Below are 19,185 nucleotides of genomic sequence, written 5' to 3'. Positions count from 1 at the left end.
AAAGCATATATTAATGAGTTATATTCAAGGTCATTTTTGGAGGACTTTGAGGACTTTGGCACAGTTTATTATTTTAAACTACATGATTTGGTACATGATCTTTCGCTGTATGTTGCGAAAGAAGAGTTTCTAATGGTGAACTCCAATAGTCGCAATATACCAGAGCAAGTAAGGCATATATCAGTTGTTGAAAATGATTCACTAAGCCATAGTTTTTTTCCCAAGTCCAGAGGTTTGAGAACTATAATATTTCCCGTTAATGGAGTGGGTGTTGGCAGTGAATCTCTTTTGGAAACTTGGATAAAAAGATACAAATACTTACGGCATTTAAATTTAAGTAATTCCTCTTTTGCGACACTTCCTAATTCAATTTCTAAATTGGAGCATCTGCGAGCTCTCATTCTTGACAAGAACTTCAAAATAAAAAGACTTCCTAATTCTATTTGCAGACTCCAAAACTTACAAAAGTTGTCTTTGAGAAGATGCTCGGGGCTTGAAACATTGCCTAAACGATTAGGAATGTTAATCAGCCTCCGAAAATTGTTTATAACCACAAAGCAATCTGTTTTGTCAGAGGATGAATTTGCAAGTTTGAACAATCTTCATACTCTGATTTTTGAATACTGTGACAATTTGAAGTATTTGTTCCGTGGGGCACAGGCACAACTCTCGTCCCTTGAGGTTTTGATCATTCAATCATGTGGGAGCCTAGAGTCCTTACCTCTTCATATTCTCCCTAAACTTGAGGTTCTGATTGTAACAAGGTGCGTCATGCTAAATCTGTCCTTGAACAGTGAAAGACCAATCCCAAGATCGAAGATGAAATATTTGCATATTGAGCATTGTCCACGGCAACACACGCTGCCTGAATGGATTCAAGCAGCCTCCAACACTTTGAGAACACTGTCAATTTTAAATTGTCATTGTCTTGAGATGCTTCCCGAGTGGCTTAGCACAATGACTCATCTTAAGATGCTCCATATAGTTAACTGTTCTCAGTTGTTTCATCTCCCAAGTAACATGCACTGCCTAAGAGCCCTTGAAGATTTGATCATAGATGGTTGTCCTGAATTGGGTCGAAAATGTGAACCACATTCTGGTGAGTACTGGTCCGTCATCGCTCACATCAAATGTGTTTCTATTGGAGAAACAAGAAAAAAGAAACTCCTTTTCCAATTGCATTCCCGAATGGGCTTGAACTGCACTTAGTAAAATTGAAATGTTGCACAACATGGAGGCTGCAGTTGAATTTCTGATCATGAATGAAATCATCTAACAAAAGTATTATTATATGGCCGCCTCAACAGATATTTACAGTGTTATGGCTGGTCTATTGAATGTTTCAACATTCAATTAGTGAAAAAAGATATGGTTTAGTTGGATTTTGTTGTTGTGCTTGTCTACCTATAACATGCAACCTGCTATGCTTCGATTCCGTTAACTTCATGTTCTTACCAAACCACAAAGAAAGAGTTCTATCTATATTTGGATTTTATGTTCAGAATCCATTCATTTTAAATCTGTTGTGATATGCTTCTGTTTTCTGTTATTTGTTGATATATGCTATCAGTTTTCTCTTATTGTATATATGAAGGAAGACCCTTTTGTAAGTTAATTTTTTGATTCACAGAAATAAGAATTTTATTTCCTTGTTCTCTCCATACGTTTTTTTTATCACAGTAAGTGGTTTTATAAGTGGTTTATAAAGATTGAATAACAAGTTAAATCTTGCTCTGCTTCCGTTGCTCTGTTCTTTTCTTTTCGTATGGAGTCTTCTACTCACAGCGCCATGGATCTCACATCTAATCCATCCAGTCCCTATTATTTGCATCCATGAGAAAACCTTGGGATGGTTCTTGTCTCATGGAGCATCTCAAGTGACATGCATCTCAGGGATTTCTTATGAGCATCTTATGGAACTGCACTCAGTAAAATTAAAAGGCTGCTTAACTTGAACGCTGCAATTTAAATTCTGATCATGTGTGAAATCATCTAACATAAATATTATTTTTGTGGCTTGACATATATTGACACTTTTATGGCTTGTCTTTAAACTAAAAAAATTTTTAATTCATTTTTGTTATACCACTTCTACCCTTAAACAATTTTCTAGATTCTTATAGATATTATGACATATGTACCTACTCCATTGATTATATTTTTCTAACCTCGCAATCTTGTCTCAAATTTAAATTAGGACGTTGCATACTCAAGCATTTGGGGCATAATGGATCGAAAATGTAAGACCCTTTGGTGTCATATCCAAACAAGGCAGTCTCTTCTTGTACCCCATATAAAAAGAGTTTCTATATTAATTTTTTGAGTTTTATTTGTGTAAAGAAAAAAATTCAGATTGTATAATTTAGAATTTAATTTTAACTTTTGGATTGCACAACTTGAAAAGAGAAAAATGAAAAGTTTATTTGTATGGGGGAACTTGTTGGGTTTATCAAGAAGGACGAAGTGGGAGAGTTTGTTGGAATAAACTTAAATTTTAGGGTTTTATTAATATTTTTGTTTAAATCTTATTTTATTAGTTTTGGGTTTAGTAATATTTAGTTTGATTTGATAGAGATAAAATAAGGATGAGTAGTTATGATTTTCTATTTATTTAGGTAGAATAATATTTTATGATAGAATAAGCAGATTTTATTTGTAAGTAAGTTAATATTTTATTATCAATTTTTATTATTTAAAGTTTTATTAATATTTTTGTTTAAAACTTATTTTATTAGTTTTGGGTCTAGTAATATTTAGTTTGATTTGATAGAGATAAAATAGGGATGGGTAGTTATGATTTTCTATTTATATAGGTAGAATATTATTTTATGATAGAATAAGCAAATTTTATTTTTAAGTAAGTTAATATTATATGGTCAGTTTTTATTATTGTACTTGTCTCAAGGCCCGATTTGCACCTATCTAAAGTTACCCAGGTTTAATAAAAATCATCCACAATTTAAAGAGTAAAATTACGGCCTTGAGTGTTCCAAACTTATCCTCTTCAGGTGAAACAAGCACTTGAATTAGTGACTAAAATCTCTACTGTCGGTGCGCCTCCAGAATCTGATCAAAGTCTTCAACCATGAGCTTTGATAGGTCCTTCGACTCCTCAACGACACACACAGAACTTTCGAAATCATCTATCAATGATTTAAAACTCTTTTCCACAACTCAGCTAGCAGGCAACAACTCTCCATTTTTGCTGAGTTGATCTGCCACTTTGTCACCTTAACCAAGAAAACACTGTTTGCAAGATTAGCCATCTCTTACTCTCTTTTTCTCCTTACTTTTTTACTCTATTTCTCTATTTTTTTTCTCTCATTTGACTCTCCCCTCTCTCCTTTTTTTTCTCTCGATATCTAACTTTCCCCTCTCTCCTTTTTTTCTCTCTCTCCTTTTTTTCTCTTTCCCCAAGGGCGAGTCCCTTTCACATAGGTATACTCCCCCTCCAGTGGAAGCTTTCCCAACTAACCACAACCACGAGTAGCCCTTTCCAACCGCCGTATCTTAACGGAACTCGCTTACCTGAATACCCTTTGCTGGTACAGGGATCATTATACTCGTTTGAGCCGATCATGTTGGGTTTATCAAGGAGGAGGTGTTAAAAAACAATGATCCACACAAATAATTTTACTCTTCAATCCATTGTGGGTGATTTTCATTAAACCTTGGAAACCTTTAGGCGGAATCGCATATGAGGCAAGGTTTTTCTCCCTTAACCTCTTTTTTTCCCACCAATCAGCCGGGACATAGTCAAGGATGGAACGAAAAGTAAAGTAAGCACATATGTAAGCACATATGTCATTCTCCCTTAACCCTCTTTTTGTTTTTTTTGAAAGGATTTCATTCAAGTTGTGTTGTCCTCCCTCCGGTCGCCTTGATGAATAGCATTTATGACAGGAATTTTGGGTTATACCCGGTATTCCCCCCTAACTCGATCTAAACCTGAAGTCTAGTAAGGACAAATTCACTCTGAAATAGGTGCAAGTCGGGCCTTGGGCCAAGTACAAATAATAAAAACTGACAATAAAATATTAACTTACTTAAAAATAAAATCTGCTTATTCTATCATAAAATAATATTCTACTTAGATAAACTAAAAATCATAACTACTCATCCATATTTTATCTCTATCAAGTCAAACTAAATATTACTAGACCCAAAACTAATAAAATAAGATTTAAAGAAAAATATTAATAAAACCCTAAAATTTAAGTTTATCCCAACAAAACTGCCCCGTAATAAGCAATGTCTAATTAACTATTAAATATTAATTAAGAATGGAATAAAAACCATTACTCTAAAGGATTGATATTTAAGATAATCATATCAATATAATAATAAAAAGAAAAACAAATTTTGGTTAGAGGAAAGAATACAAGAATTGCGTAACAAGTGCTCTAGTAACAAGGGTCTCACGGGATAAAGAATCTAAATTGTAAAATTCAATCTATAACAATCTAAATTCGTATTATTTTAAGTTAATCAAATTTCAGTTATCCCAAATCCAAATCATATTTTGGATTTTAAATTCAATCAACTCAATTGGATTTGAACTAGAATCAGATTTAAATTTGATCAAAATTTGAATTTTGAAAATCTAAAATTAAAGGGGGTCTAAGTCGAGTCAAGACAATAAAGGACCTCGTCAAGCCAAGTTGGTTAAAATCTAAAGTCTAACAGAGTCAGATTGGGTCGAAGGTTCAGTCGAGTCAAGTAGGCTGAAAGTTGATCATACTGTAAGTCGAGCCAACTCGAATTAGGTCGAAGAATTGAGTTGAGTCGTTTGGAATCAAAATTTGAACTGGTTCGAGCCAGGCCAAAGTTTAGGTTGAGTCAAACTATGTTAAAGGTTGAGTCGAGTCAGTTCGGACCGAAGAATGACTTGAGACAATCTGACCTGAAGGTCAACCAAAGTTAGCTTGGATCTCAAGTCGAGCTGAGTCAACCTTGGTTGTAGGTCGAGCATATTTGTCCTAGGACCAGATGTCGACTCAAATCGATCGGGACTGAAGGTTAAGTCGTGTTAGTCAAGGCAAAGGTCGATAATGCAGGCCTGAGCCAAAGGTCGAGCCGAGTCAGCTTCAAGCAAAGGTCAAGTTAGGTTAACTCCATGTCAAAGGTCGAGCTAAGTGGACCCAAACATATGGTCAAGCTGAGTGGGCCTAGACCAAAGGTCGACATGAGTCAACCCAACAACAAGTTGAGCCAAATCAGCCTGGGTTGTGATAAGGACATATTTTACCATGATTTCAGTATTGAATTGAGAGAAAATGTCAACTCTTTCTTAGCTTTATACCTTCTTTATGCCTCAATGTGTTAAGTTTCTAAGTAGCTACATCTTTAGTTGAATTCATTTAAATTGCTTCACTAATCCCCACTTTTTGGTTGTTAGATCATGTACATGAAGTTTGTTGGCCAAACCGACGAATGAAAGAACCACAGAAGCAAGAATGAATGTAAAAGAGGAAATATTGAGCAAAGATTGATGCTGCCGCTGGGGTGCAGCTGGGGTGCAGCTGAGCCCCATTCTCCTTTGGAATGCTGTAGCTGGGGTGCAGCTGGAGTGCAGCTGAGCACCCTGCTCTCTGGAAGGGTGTCGCTGAGGTGCAACTGGGGTGCAGCTGAGCGCCCTGCTCTCTGGAAAGCTGCAACTGGGGTGCAGCTGAGGTGCAGCTGAGCGGTGGCAATGCTGATGTGGAAAAATTAGGCCTTTTTAGGCCTAAAACGCGAGGGGCTTGGTATCTTTTTGCACCCAGACTCGTTTTCTCTCGTTTTGGAGCTCTTGGAGGCAGCTTGGAGCTGTGGGAACACTCCTTCTTCATCCTTGGGTCTCCTTTCTTCTTCCATTTCCACCATTGTTGTAAGCTCAAGCTCTCCATTCATGGAGAGCTAGTTTCATTGTTGTTGGGGGATTGTTGTAGCCACTGAACTTTTATGTAAATCATTTTGTTTTGAATGAAAATATGCCTCTTTCATTGATTGCTAGTGTTTGATTTCTTCTCTTAATGCTTGTTGTGAAATTGCTACTCATAACTTGATTTTAGGGTTGCTTAATATTGGGAAATGTTGGGTAAATCCAGATTTGGGTTAAACACCTAAAGGAAATAGTATCTAGGGATAGAACTAGGCCCTTTGGTTGTCTTAAAATCTCATTTCTTAATGCAGAACTAATTGTTAGGTTTTCCAAGGGATTGGAGCTTAATAAGGAAGTCTAGACTCTTTCTACCAAGGGATTGGGGTTTGAGTAATTTAGTAGATTGACTTTGACAATTTAATGAAGAGGAAGTAATTTTATTTACATAAGAGTGAAGTCGGTGAAAGCATACCCCCAACAATATCATTCCATTGCATTTCTAATCTCTCCATTTCAAAGTGTTTGAGTGCTTAAGATCACTTTTATCATTTATGTTTTATAGTTACTTTAATTTCACCAAAACTCAAATTATGGAAACATTCTTTAGTCTAGGTTAGTTAGAAATTATACGATTGTCTAGTTTCACGAGTCTCTTGGGAAACGATTTCCGGTCTTACCGGTTTATTACTTTAGACGATTTGGTACACTTGCCAAAGTCTTAACAGGTTGCAAGTTCAAGCCGAGCGAGCCTAGATTGAAGGTTAAGTTGAATAAGCCTGTGCTAGAACGAATCAAGTTAACCTTGGTCAAAGGTCGAGCTAGGTCAGATTGAAAGCTAAGTTGAATCAACCTTGAGCCGAAGGTTGAGTTGAGTCTAGCCTAGCCGAAGATTAAGTTGAATCAACCTTGAGTCAAGTTGACTTTAGTACGCTTCTGCCAACATTGAGGTGGGATGACCCAAACATAAGTCAAGTCGAGTGAACCAAACTCAAATCAAAACGAATTTGCTTAGATTTAAGTCGAGACAAATTAGTTCGTCCTATTTCCAATATACCAGGTATATTAAATCGATATTTGATTTAATTAACAAAGAATATTCAATCTAGATGAATCTATATTCAATCCAATTTAAATTAGATTGGAAAAATCCAAATTTAATTGAAATAGTCTAAATTATAAATCCAATTTATTTGTTAAAATTATGTTTTTTGTAACTGCCTTAATTTATTTTAATTTATTAGATAGGACTGAGTAAATAAGTGGTTGCTACACTTTAGGAGCAAATCCCGTACTTTATCCACCTAAAAACTGTTAAGTGGATTTTTTATTTTATTTTTGAATTTTTTGAATCATTATATATGTAATGATGGTATATTGAATAAATTATCCTTTTCCTGAATTCAGAAATTCTCCATCGTCTTCTATCTTTATTTCCCTGTTGCTTCATTTTTCTTCTAAAATCCAACAATTGATATTGAGAGCTTTTTTCTTACGGGACCTGTGAAAATGAATGCTGAATCAAATTTCTCACAAGTTGTACCTCCAGTCTTTGATGGAGAAAGCTACGATCTTTGGGCTGTCAAAATGGAAACTTATCTGGAGGCTCTAGATCTTTGGGAAGCTGTAGAAGAAGAGTATGAAGTTCTTCCGCTACCGGAAAATCCTACCATGGCTCAGATCAAAATTTACAAGGAGAGAAAAACTACAAAAGCAAAGGCAAAATCATGTCTATTTGCTAGTGTTTCTCAAACCATCTTCACAAGAATTATGACTCTTAAATCAACAAAAGAAATTTGGGATTATTTAAAGGAAGAGTACGCTGGGGATGAAAGAATAAGAAGCATGCAGGTGCTTAATTTAATGAGGGAATTTGAATTGGAAAGGATGAAAGAGTCTGAAAAAAAAAATCAAAGAATACTCATACAAATTGTTGGGTCTTGCCAACAAGATAAGGTTGCTGGGCAGCAATTTTCCTGATTCCAGAATTATTGAGAAAATTCTGGTAACAGTGCCAGAAAAGTATGAAGCATATATTGCTTCCTTGGAGAAAACAAGAGATTTGTCTAAAATCACATTTGCAGAAGTGCTACATGCATTCCAAGCCCAAGAGCAACTAAGTTTGATGAGGGAAGATCATGCTGTTGAAGGTGCTCTTCTAGTCAAAAGCCAACAAGCCAGAAATTACAAGAAGAATCATCCAGCCAACAGTTAGAGCAATACAAATAATTACGATAAAGGAAAGGGTGGAAAGAAAAGTTACCCACCTTGTCAACTTTGTGGCAAAATGGGTCACCCTCCATTCAGATGCTGGCAAAGACCTGACGCTAAATGCACCAAGTGCAATCAACTTGGGCATGAAGCTGTCATATGCAAAAACCAAAATCAACAACAAGAGGAAGAAGCTAAGGCTGCTAATCAGGAGGAGGAGGAAGACATGTTATTTGTAGCTACTTGTTTCTTGAGCAGTGAATCAAGTGAAAGCTGGCTGATAGATAGCGGTTGTACCAACCACATGACCTTCAACAAGGCTCTTTTCAAAGATTTAAGGCCAACTGATGTCACCAAAGTCATAATAGGTAATGGTGATTATATCTTAGTCAAAGGCAAGGGGGCCGTCACAATTACAAGCTGTGCAGGCACAAAGTTTATTCCCGATGTTCTTTTTGTTCCTGAAATTGACCAAAATTTGTTAAGTGTTGGTCAACTGATTGAAAAAGGATTTAAAGTTATTTTTGAAGACAAAAATTGCTTGATTAAAGATGCAGCTGGTCAAGATATGTTCAAGGTGAAAATGAAAGGTAAAAGCTTTCCTCTAAAACCATTGGAGGAGGAGCAAACTATTTTTTCATTCAAGGAAAATGTGACAGAAATCTAGCACAAGAAGCTAAGTCATCCTCATCATATTTTGGGTGCAAAGAGTTTCTTTTATTTTGCAGCAATGACTGCAACATTAATGTTGATCCTTTTCAATGTGGTTGTAGTTTGCCATGGAGGGAAAACAAATTCTTTCATTAGAAATGTTGATAGAGTTAAGAACATGCCCCTTCAAAGGGATGTGTTTGTTACCCCTTCTAGCTACAATGCTAGGGCTATGATTGTATCATGAGTAATCATGGACAAAACAGAAAACAATTTAGTACATTATTGGAATGAGGTGTATGAGGATGATCTTGACCTTGAAGTCGAAGAAGAAAAGGAGCCTGAAGGTGCTAATAAAATCAACGGTGAATCTGTCAAGAAGAGTTATGTTGGAATTCACAGTTTAGGAGTAAGATATGTTTTTGCGAAGCCAGATTGATCTTTTATGGATTTTTGTAGTTCAAAAAACAAGGAGGAGTGTTAAAATTATGTTTTTTGGTAACTGCCTTAATTTATTTTAATTTATTAAATAGGACTGAGTAAATAAGTGGTTGCTACACTTTAGAAGTAAATCCCGTATTTTATCCACCTGAAAACTGTTAAGTGGATTTTTTTATTTTATTTTTAATTTTTTTGAATCATTATATATATAATGATGATATATTGAATAAATTATCCTTTTCTTAAATTCAGAAATTCTCCTTTGTCTTCTATCTTTACTTCCCTGTTGTTTATTTTTTTTCTAAAAACTAACATTATTAATCGGATTTTGAAAAATTGAATTCATTATCACCATTGTCTCACAGCTCTGACTAAGACACATACACGTAATAAAAATAGAATTTGTGCTCTACCCCTATAAATTCTGGGTGTTTGGAACGGTTGGTTTTCTAAACCAATTCTGCCAATCATTGTTAACTTTATGAAATTACCACAGTAAACCTGAATCCCTATCCTTTGGAATGTATGGAACGCGTCTGAATGGATCAGCCACGGAATAGCGTTAATTCAGCAGACTGTGCATGATTAGCAGCGGAACTAAAATGGATGAATTCTGAATTAGTTATAGAAAATTGGTCTGAATGTCAATGTAATGTTTTCTTTCAAATACAATAATGTTTTCTTTCACAAATTAATATTTTGAAATTAAAATACCTACTAATAACGGCTTTTACAAATGATGAACTATTTTTTATATACAAGTCATTGGTATAAAGTATCCACCAGTTCCATAGAGGAATAATCTCCTTTGGAGAACCTAGTTGGTGACTTTTAGTGGAATATTTCCTACAACCATGTTTTTTCTTCCACAAGACTTGAACTTGGGATCTCGTTTAAGGGGATAGTAAACAGTTCATTTCTCTTCCTCCATGCTGTTTTGTTGTCTCTAACATGACCTTAATTCTGCAAATCCTGCAATTTCAATCGAATCTGCTTTTGCATTTGGAAGAGGAGTTTCCCTTCTCTTGTTTCTCCAATGGAAAGGTGTTTGATGTGAGCAATGAAGGACCAGTACTCACCAGATTGTGGTTCACATTTTTGACACAATTCAGAACAACCATCTATGGTCAAATCTTCAAGGGCACCGAGGCGATGCATGTCACTCGGGAGATACAACAGCTGAGGACAGTTAACAATATGAAGCATCTTAAGATGAGTCATTGATGTAAGCCACTCGGGAAGCATCTCAAGACTATGCAAATTTGAAATTAACAACGTCTGCAAAGTTTCTGCAGCTCCTTCAATCCATTGAGGCAATGTCTGTTGCCTTGGACATTCCTCAATATGCAGAAACTTCATCCTCAATCTCTCGATGGGGTTTTCACAGTTCAAGGACAGATTTAGCATCTCACACCTTATGACAAATAGAACCTCCAGTTTAGGGAGAATATGAAAAGGAAAGGACTCCAGACTCCTACATGATTGAACAATCAAAACTTCAAGGGATTTGAGTTGTTGTGTCCCTCGGAACAGAAACATCAAATTGTCACAAAATTCAAAACTCAAAGTATTAAGATTGATCAAGCTTGCAAATTCATCCTCTGAAAGAATAGACTGTTTTGTGGTGATAGACAATTGTCGAAGGCTGATTAACATCCCGAATCCTTTAGGCAATGTTTCAAGCTCCACACATCCTCTCAAAGTCAAAACTTGCAAATTTTGGAGTTTGCATATGGACTGAGGAAGTCTTTTTATCCTTCGGTTATTTTCAAGACTGAGAGCTCGCAGATGCTCCAGTTTAGCAATTGAATTGGGAAATGTCTCAAAAGAGGAATCACTTAAATCTAAAATACGCAAGAATTTGTATCTTGCTATCCATGCATCCAAAAGAGCTACACTGTCAACACCAACTCCATCTGTCGGAAATAATATAGTTCTCACTCTACTGGACTTGGGAAACAAAGCATCCCTTAGTGAATTTTCAACAACTGATAAATGCCTTACTTGCTCAGGTATATTCCGGGTGCCTGAGTCTACCACAAGAATCTCTTCTTTTGCAACATACTGGGCAAGATCATGTACCAAATCATGCACTTTGAAATAGTAAATGTTGCCAAAGTCCTCAAAATCCTCAAGAAATGATCTCGAATGTAACTCGTCTATATACAGTCTTGCAGCATTCTCTAGCTTTTGACTTCCAACCTCAGATCGAAGTAACCCAAGTGACACCCAAAGATTAACAACTTTAGCACCAGTAAAGCCATAATCTTTTGGGTAAAGAGAAAAGAAAGCAAAACAGTGCCTCAAATAGGAAGGCATTTGGTCATAGCTCAACTTAAGAGCAGGTAAAATGTCATCTTTTTCTTGTTTTAAGTTCCAAATGCCATGGTCTCTTACAAATTCCCACCTTTCTAAATTAAAATTTAAGAACAGAGAACTTCCTAAAGTTCTCACGGCTAGTGGCACCCCTATACATTTTTTCACAATTTCTTTTCCAATCTCTACTAGATTTGAATATTTTTTTTCTTCTCCTTCCTTAAATGCCCATTTGTTAAACAAAGCATAACAATTCTCCAGTGAAAGACCTTCCAAAGCGTACGAGGGAACAGTGCCCATCATTGAAGCAATTGAGTTACTACGTGTTGTCACCAAGATTTTGCTTCCTACTGCACCCACTTTAATTAAATCTTTCAACTGTGTCCATTTTGGACGATTATCATTCCATACGTCATCCAAGACTAGCAAATATTTCTGACCAGAAAGCCTGTGTCTAAGACGACTTTGTAGCTGCTCAATATCAAAGTTTTTAATGTTTTCTTGGTGAGCAAGAGCAATAGTTGGAGCTGAAGCAGAAGCAGAGTTGATGATTTTAATAAGTATCTGCCTTATGTCAAAGTCATCAGAGATACACACCCACATCTTCAACTGGAAAAGATCATCCATTCTCTTATCATTGAACACCAACTTTGCAAGTGTGGTCTTTCCCAACCCTCCAATACCCACTATGGGAATAACACAAATACTTTGATCTCCATAACCATCACCATTAGGGTGATGTTGCATCAAAAGCTTGATAATTTTTTCCCTATCACTCTCCCTTCCAATCACCCCAGAAGCATCAACATGGGAATAAGTCATTTCTCTCCTTTGGACAAGTCTGTTGTCAACATCAATTCTCTCAAGACCAAACTTGTTCCCATCAGCTGCTATCTTATCCAGTCTACGCCTAACATGTTTTATTTGATGAGCCATCCTAAAGCGAAAGACAAGAGAATTAAATGAAGAAAAGAAGTGATCTACCTTCATCCTAGTGTTGCCTGAAGCTTTGAGAGCTTGCTTTCTCAGGTTTTGGCAATCAAGTCCATCTAACACATCTTCAGCATCGAAGCAGACGTTTCGAATCTGCCTGAGCCATTCCCGCACGCCATGATTTTGTTCCTTCTTCTCCTCAGCGTCTAACAGCACACCTTTAACTATTGACAAAGTGTCTTTGATCCCTCGAAGATCGTCATACACCCCATAGGCTCGAGAAGCTTCTTCGTAAACATAAGAAGCTAGCTTGCTTAGCAACGATTCAGTAATATCAAAGACAAAACACTCGGCCATGATCTTCAGGAAGTGCTGAAACAGAGTTGTGTTAAGTTTGTGGTGTGGTCAATCTCAGTCCTCCTCGTCCTTAAGAAATGTACACTTGTTTTAAGAAAGGTCAAATGCACAAATTCATTGATCAATTTGTTTCTTTTTTTTTTCTTCATTCCTACAACGCGAATCATTATACAAATTATCATAGGAAATTTTATTTGTTGTGAAGAAATCGATTTTTGTTTTCAATCTGTTTTTTTTGATAAATTTTGTGGATCATTTTCTATTCCATCATCTTGATATATATGAAAAAAAAAATTTCATTTTTCACAATGTTTTTAAATTCATTATTTTTATATACCGAAATGGATGATTCCATAGTTTATAATTGAAAAAAATATTTATAAAGTTTTTTTGTAACTTATCTTTATTATGGAATATTTTTTCTTTAGTTTGTATCTTTTCCTGCATATTGAATTATCACCTATTCAGTTAAAGATTAGAAGATCGATTATCTAGTGAAGAAATCGGAACTACGATTAATTGATAATTCCTTGTCAACCCCTTCTACCTCTGCTATAGCGATTAAAAATAGAACTTATCATTCTCTACAAAATCAATTTCACTATCCCTCCAACTATGTCCTTTAGAAGGTTCACTAAACTTGTTTTCTTTCAAAGAAACAAAAGTTAAATCCACCACAAATTTCTCTCTATTATTGTGTAGTGTTTTGTTAAAATTTGTGTACTTCATTAAATAAAGTGTGAATGGTGTGAAGAATGTAAAATCTTATAAATTAATATTTCAGAAGAGGTAATGGTTTAAAAATAACGAGATTCAATTATTTTAATAAAAAACTTTAATATAAATAATTTTGTTACGAACTAATCTTATTATTTTAAAACACTTAATCTCTAAAAATAAGCATTAATCTAGAACATTTTAACTTTTTTTTAGAAGTTTCTTTCTCTTATTTATTTATTTTAAGATTAGAGGCTGTTCGAATAATTTTCTCTATGAAATCTTTAAGTCATTATTTTTATAGAAGAGTAAGTTGATGTTTATTCTTAAGAAAAGATCAAAGAGAGGAAATAAGAAAAAAATTGATAGATAAGAGAGTGAGAAAGAGAAAAAAAGTATTGGAAAGTGAATAGTGAAAAAGAAAGAGAGAAAAAAAAACTGATGAAAATAGGTGAATGATAAAAGAAATGGAAGAAGAAAGAAAAATAAAATAAAATAAAAAAACTGATATTATATCACCTTTTAACTTGAGTTAGATAGTAGGAACTAATCCTTTTAAATAAAATGAAAATTAAATTGAAAAAAAAAATGCTAGGATTAAAATACTAATTATAACAATTTATGAATTAATTATATTCTTAAATTGATATTATGTTATAATATTTATGTGTAATCTTTTGATTGAAGTTATAGAAGATGTAATTGTCATTCTCTTTAGTCACTATTTAACATACTTTCTATTTCTCATTTCGTAAGTTATTAAATATTAGAAAATAGAAAATAAAACATTGAATCAAGAGTGTGATCCATATCTTATATCATAAAACGAAAATAATTTTTCAAATTTCTTTTCCTAAAACTAAAACTATTTTTATAAATATACAATAAATTAATTGAATGAATAATATAAAACACAATAAAACATTAATAGTTAAAAATTTTAAAAATAAGTGTCACGTTTAAAAAAAAGAGAACTCCATTAATTTGACATACAAGTGATTAATCATTCTTATAATCACTTGATATGTTAAACAAAAAGCAAACATATAAAAATTTTAAATAGATTATATATTATTTTGGAGCAAACAAACAAGATAAAAAGAAAACTTCCTTTTTGGCAACCAAATCATGTAATTAATCGTTTAATATATTGCTTCCTTTTTTTTAGTGTCTCTTGTTTAAAACACATATAGTAAGTATCACATAATGAATGGAAATAGTCAATAATTATGTTTTCTTTATGCATTTTGACTTTGATGACTTTAAACTAGAAGACTTCGATGTGAAAGTCTTGTAGATCTGTCAGATATATATGTTACATAAAGTATAAAGAAATATTTTCAAAATGTAGTTATTCAGATAAGTTTAAAAAGTCATCAAACGAAGCGTATGATTTAATAGACATTCAAAGTTTGTACTCAAAAGAAGAAAATTCAAACAAATTGTCACCTCTCACTCTCTATGTCTACATGCATACTATGTGCTAATACAAAATAATACCTTGTATTGTACTTATCATGAATAATTTCTTTAAAAATTATCAAATTCAGTATATGTTGAATCTAACACATTTTCAGTACTATATAACACACATACACACAATAATCTTACTAATTAATAATTCTTTAATCTTGAATAACAAATTACTTGCTCCTTAAGTACAAATTTTCTATGTTATAATTTTTCCAGAATATTAAATCACATGAAATCTTTTTTCCCATAAAACTGGATTTACAACAGTTGTTATGAATTAATAACAGAAGTTATTTGAATTAATCTTCATGTCATCAATGGATCCATCGCCATCAAATAATATATACAACTTGAGAAATGGTTTGATGAGTAAGCAGAGTGATGAGGTATATTAAAGTCTCTTATTACTCTGACTTCAAATTTAACGTATATCATACGTTCAATCAAACTCTAGATATCCTACATCAATTAACTTTATTAACACCATCTTTCTTATAGAATAATAAAAGAATAATGATATTTAGACAACATTTTTTTATAACATTTAAACATTGATTACGTGTCAATCAATCTGTGATTGGTCAAAAATTATCTCACAATGTTCAAATGTTATCAAAAAAATGTTGTCTAAATATCATTATTCATAATAAAAATATAAGTTTAGTTATTAAAATATCAAATATCAATTTTAGAAATTGAATTAAGCACTAAATTAATTATGTAAGCATATTAATAATTTTAGAAGTTTAATTAAAATTACATATCTATATTTAAACGTTTTAATTAAATTATTATTAAACAAGTTTATTAAATGTTTAAAGTATTTTATTTTGTTTTCTATTCTCTTATTATTAGTGTTTTTTTTTACTATGGTCTTCAACTTATCAATGAATTCGTTTATTTTTTGTTTTTTAATTTTCTCTAATTTGCTGGTTCAGTCAGAGAATATATTTTGATAAAAACAAAAATTATTTTAAATAGTTAATAAAATACAATTTCTCATAACACGTGTACCACAAAGTTTGCTTGTTTATTTTTGTCTTCAAAACAGTGTAGACTTACGTATTGAAAAACAAGCATGTATGAATAGGGAGCAAACCATTCCCCAAACCACAAACTTGTATCTTAACTCTGTTTCTGCTCTTTCGTGAAAATGGCTGAATATTTTGTCTTTGATATTGCTGAATCACTGGTAAGGAAGCTTGCTTCTTTTGTTTGTGAAGAAGCTTCTCGTGTCTATGAAGTGTACGATGATGTCAAAGGGATCAAAGATACTTTGTCAATTGTGAAAGGTGTGCTTTTGGATGCAGAGCAAAAGAAGGAGCAGAGGCATGGGTTGCGTGAATGGATCAGACAGATTCAGACTGTATGCTTGGATGCTGAAGATGTGTTGGATGGACTTGACTGCCAAAACGTCAGAAAGCAATTTCTCAAAGCTTCAGGCAGCACAAGGATGAAAGTAAGACACTTCTTTTCTCCATCCAATTCTCTTGTTTTCCGTTTTCAGATGGCTCGACAAGTAAAAAACATTAGGCGTAGATTGGATAAGATAGCAGCTGATGGGAACATGTTTGGTCTTGAGAGAATTGATGTTGACAACAGACTTGTGCAAAGGAGAGAAATGACTTATTCCCATGTTGATGCTTCGGGGGTGATTGGAAGGGAGAGTGATAGGGAAGAAGTTATCAAGCTTTTGATGCAACCTCACCCTCATGGTGATGCTTATGGAGATCAGAGTGTTTGTGTTATTCCCATAGTGGGTATTGGAGGGATGGGGAAGACCACACTTGCAAAGTTGGTGTTCAATGATAACAGAATGGATGATCTTTTCCAGTTGAAGATGTGGGTGTGTATCTCTGATGACTTTGACATAAGGCAGATACTGATTAATATCATCAACTCTGCTTCTGTTTCAGCTTCGGATCCAACTAGAGCTATTTCTCACCAAGAAAACATTAAAAACTTTGATATTGATTAGCTACAAACTGTTCTTAAACTGAAGCTTTCTGGTCAGAAGTATTTGCTAGTCTTGGACGATATTTGGAATGATAATCGTGCAAAATGGACAGAGTTGAAAGATTTAATTAAAGCGGGTGCAGTTTGAAGCAAAATCTTGGTGACAACACGAAGTAACTCAATTGCTTCAATGATGGGCACTGTTCCCTCGTATGTTTTGGAAGGTCTTTCCATGGAGAATTGTTATGCTCTGTTTAGCAAATGGGCATTTAAGGAAGGCGAAGAAAAAAAAAATTCAAATCTAGTAGATATTGGAAAAGAAATTGTGAAAAAATGTAGAGGGGTTCCACTGGCAGTGCGAACATTAGGAAGTTCTCTGTTCCTAGTTTTTGATTTAGAGAGGTGGGAATTTGTAAGAGACCATGAAATATGGAACATAAGACAAAACAAAGATGACATTTTACCCGCTCTTAAGTTGAGCTATGACCAAATGCCTTCATGTTTAAGGCACATTTTTGCTTTCTTTTCTCTTTATCCTAAAGATTATGGCTTTTGTAGTGCTGAAATTCTTATTCTTTGGGAGTCTCTTGGATTACTTCAATCTTTAGGTGGAAATCGAAAGCTTGAGAATGTTGCAAGGCAATATATTGATGAGTTACATGCAAGATCGTTTCTTGAGGATTTTGAGGACTTTGGGTACTATTACTATTTCAAAGTACATGATTTGGTACACGATCTTGCTCTGTTTGTTGCGAAAGAGGAGATTCTAATGGTAAACTCTCTAACTCGCTTTATACCTGAGCAAATAAGGCATTTATCAATTGTAGAAAATGATTCACTTCACCGTGTTCTGTTCCCCAAATCCAGCAGAGTGAGAACTATTTTATTTCCCCTAATTGGAACCGGCATCGAAAGTGAAACTCTTATGCATACTTGGATAACAAGATACAAACACTTACGGTTTTTAGATTTAAGTGGTTCCCCTTTTTACACACTGCCTAATTCAATTGCTGAATTGGAGCATCTGCGAACTCTCTTTTTAAACAACTGCAAAATAAAAAGACTTCCTCATTCTCTATGCAAACTCCATAATTTGCAAATTTTGTCTCTCAGAGGATGCATGGAGCTTGAAACATTGCCTGAAAGATTAGGAATGTTAATCAGCCTTCGGAAATTGTATATAACCACAAAACAATCAATTCTGCCTGAGAATGAATTTGCAAGCTTGAGAAATCTTCATACTTTGAGTTTTGAATACTGTGGCAATTTGAAGCTTTTGTTGAGAAGGAAACAACTCGCTTTCCTTGAAGTTTTGATCATTCAATCATGTGGGAGCCTACAGTTTTTACCTCTTCATGTTCTTCCTAAACTGGAGGTTCTGATTGTATCAAGGTGTGAGATGCTAAATTTGAACTACGAAAGTTCAATCCACAGATTGAGGATGAAATTCCTGCATCTTGAGCATTGTCCGAAGCTGCACACATTGCCTCAATGGATTGAAGGATCAGTTGACACTTTGCGGACATTATTAATCTTGAATTGTCACAGTCTTGAGATGTTTCCTGAGTGGCTCACAACAATGAGTAGTCTTAAGAGGCTGCATATTGTTAACTGTCATAAACTGTTGTGTCTCCCTAGTGAAATGCATAGCCTCACTGCCCTTGATGATTTGACCATAGAAGGATGTCCTGAATTGTGCAGAAAATGTGAGCCACAAAATGGTGAGTACTGGTATTTCATCAATCACATCAAACGCGTTTCCATTGGAGAAACAAGAAAAGGGAAACTCCTTGTTCGAATGCTGCAGCAGATGCGGTTAAGATTGCGCGATCAGTAACACTGAAATGTTGCATAAAAAACCATGCTGTGGCTGAATTTTCCATTTATTAACAACGAAAAATTGTATGGGACAAGAGAATTAGCAAACTGTTCAGCATTTGTAAAGCTATTGCTTGTAAGTATTTGCATTTCTGACCTTTCCTTTGAATACTTCAGCGATTAGTTTGAGAAAGAATCATAAATTTAGAAATTTTTATTTAAATTCATATAAAAGAGCTACATTCAAGATCTTTTCTTCAGGATTTGACTGACTATGGATTCTCTTACCTTTGCTTACTTCCTGAGTGTCTACCTAGAATGACTCATCTTAAGAGACTCCACATTTCTTAATGTCCTTCGCTTCTCTTTCCTTCAACTCACATGCATTGCCTCACTACCACTGAATATTTGAGATTAGAATGTTGGAAGTGAGGTGCAATCCTCACCTTACAAAC

General features: G+C 34.3%; 2 protein-coding genes and 1 pseudogene across 3 annotated transcripts in view; 2 read left to right on the top strand and 1 right to left on the bottom strand.

Annotated features, from left to right (window-relative positions):
- Positions 1-1,514, top strand: part of LOC106756896 (disease resistance protein RGA2-like) — a 2,776-nt gene extending 1,262 nt beyond the window's left edge. The window contains exon 2 of the mRNA XM_014639494.2: positions 5-1,514. Coding sequence (XP_014494980.1) covers positions 5-1,209 — 1,205 coding nt within the window. The 3' untranslated portion in view covers positions 1,210-1,514. The remainder of the gene's footprint in view (positions 1-4) is intronic.
- An 8,322-nt stretch (positions 1,515-9,836) lies between these two features.
- On the bottom strand, positions 9,837-12,819 carry LOC106757313 (putative disease resistance protein RGA3). Of its 2 annotated transcripts, XM_022779137.1 has the most exons (2): positions 12,461-12,573; positions 9,837-12,386 (listed from the first exon to the last, which is right to left on the bottom strand). In XM_022779137.1, the coding sequence occupies exon 2, from the start codon at positions 12,296-12,298 to the stop codon at positions 10,118-10,120; it is 2,181 nt and encodes a 726-aa protein (XP_022634858.1). In that variant the 5' UTR covers positions 12,299-12,386; positions 12,461-12,573; the 3' UTR covers positions 9,837-10,117. The 2 variants fall into 2 exon arrangements, with proteins under 2 accessions (XP_022634858.1, XP_014495438.1); XM_014639952.2 differs by having other exon boundaries at positions 9,837-12,819.
- A 3,341-nt stretch (positions 12,820-16,160) lies between these two features.
- On the top strand, positions 16,161-18,800 carry LOC106756895 (annotated as a pseudogene).
- The last annotated feature ends 385 nt before the right edge of the window (positions 18,801-19,185 follow it).

The sequence above is a fragment of the Vigna radiata genome, chromosome 3, assembly GCF_000741045.1.
Source record: "Vigna radiata var. radiata cultivar VC1973A chromosome 3, Vradiata_ver6, whole genome shotgun sequence".
Taxonomy (NCBI): Eukaryota; Viridiplantae; Streptophyta; class Magnoliopsida; order Fabales; family Fabaceae; genus Vigna; species Vigna radiata.
Note: the sequence above shows the minus strand (reverse complement) of the source record. Positions and strands in the feature narration are given on the sequence as shown.

What these genes read in the sequence shown, in the direction of transcription:
- LOC106757313 (XM_014639952.2), bottom strand. Translation starts at nt 12,766, where the DNA reads ATGGCCGAGTGTTTTGTCTTTGATATTACTGAATCGTTGCTAAGCAAG.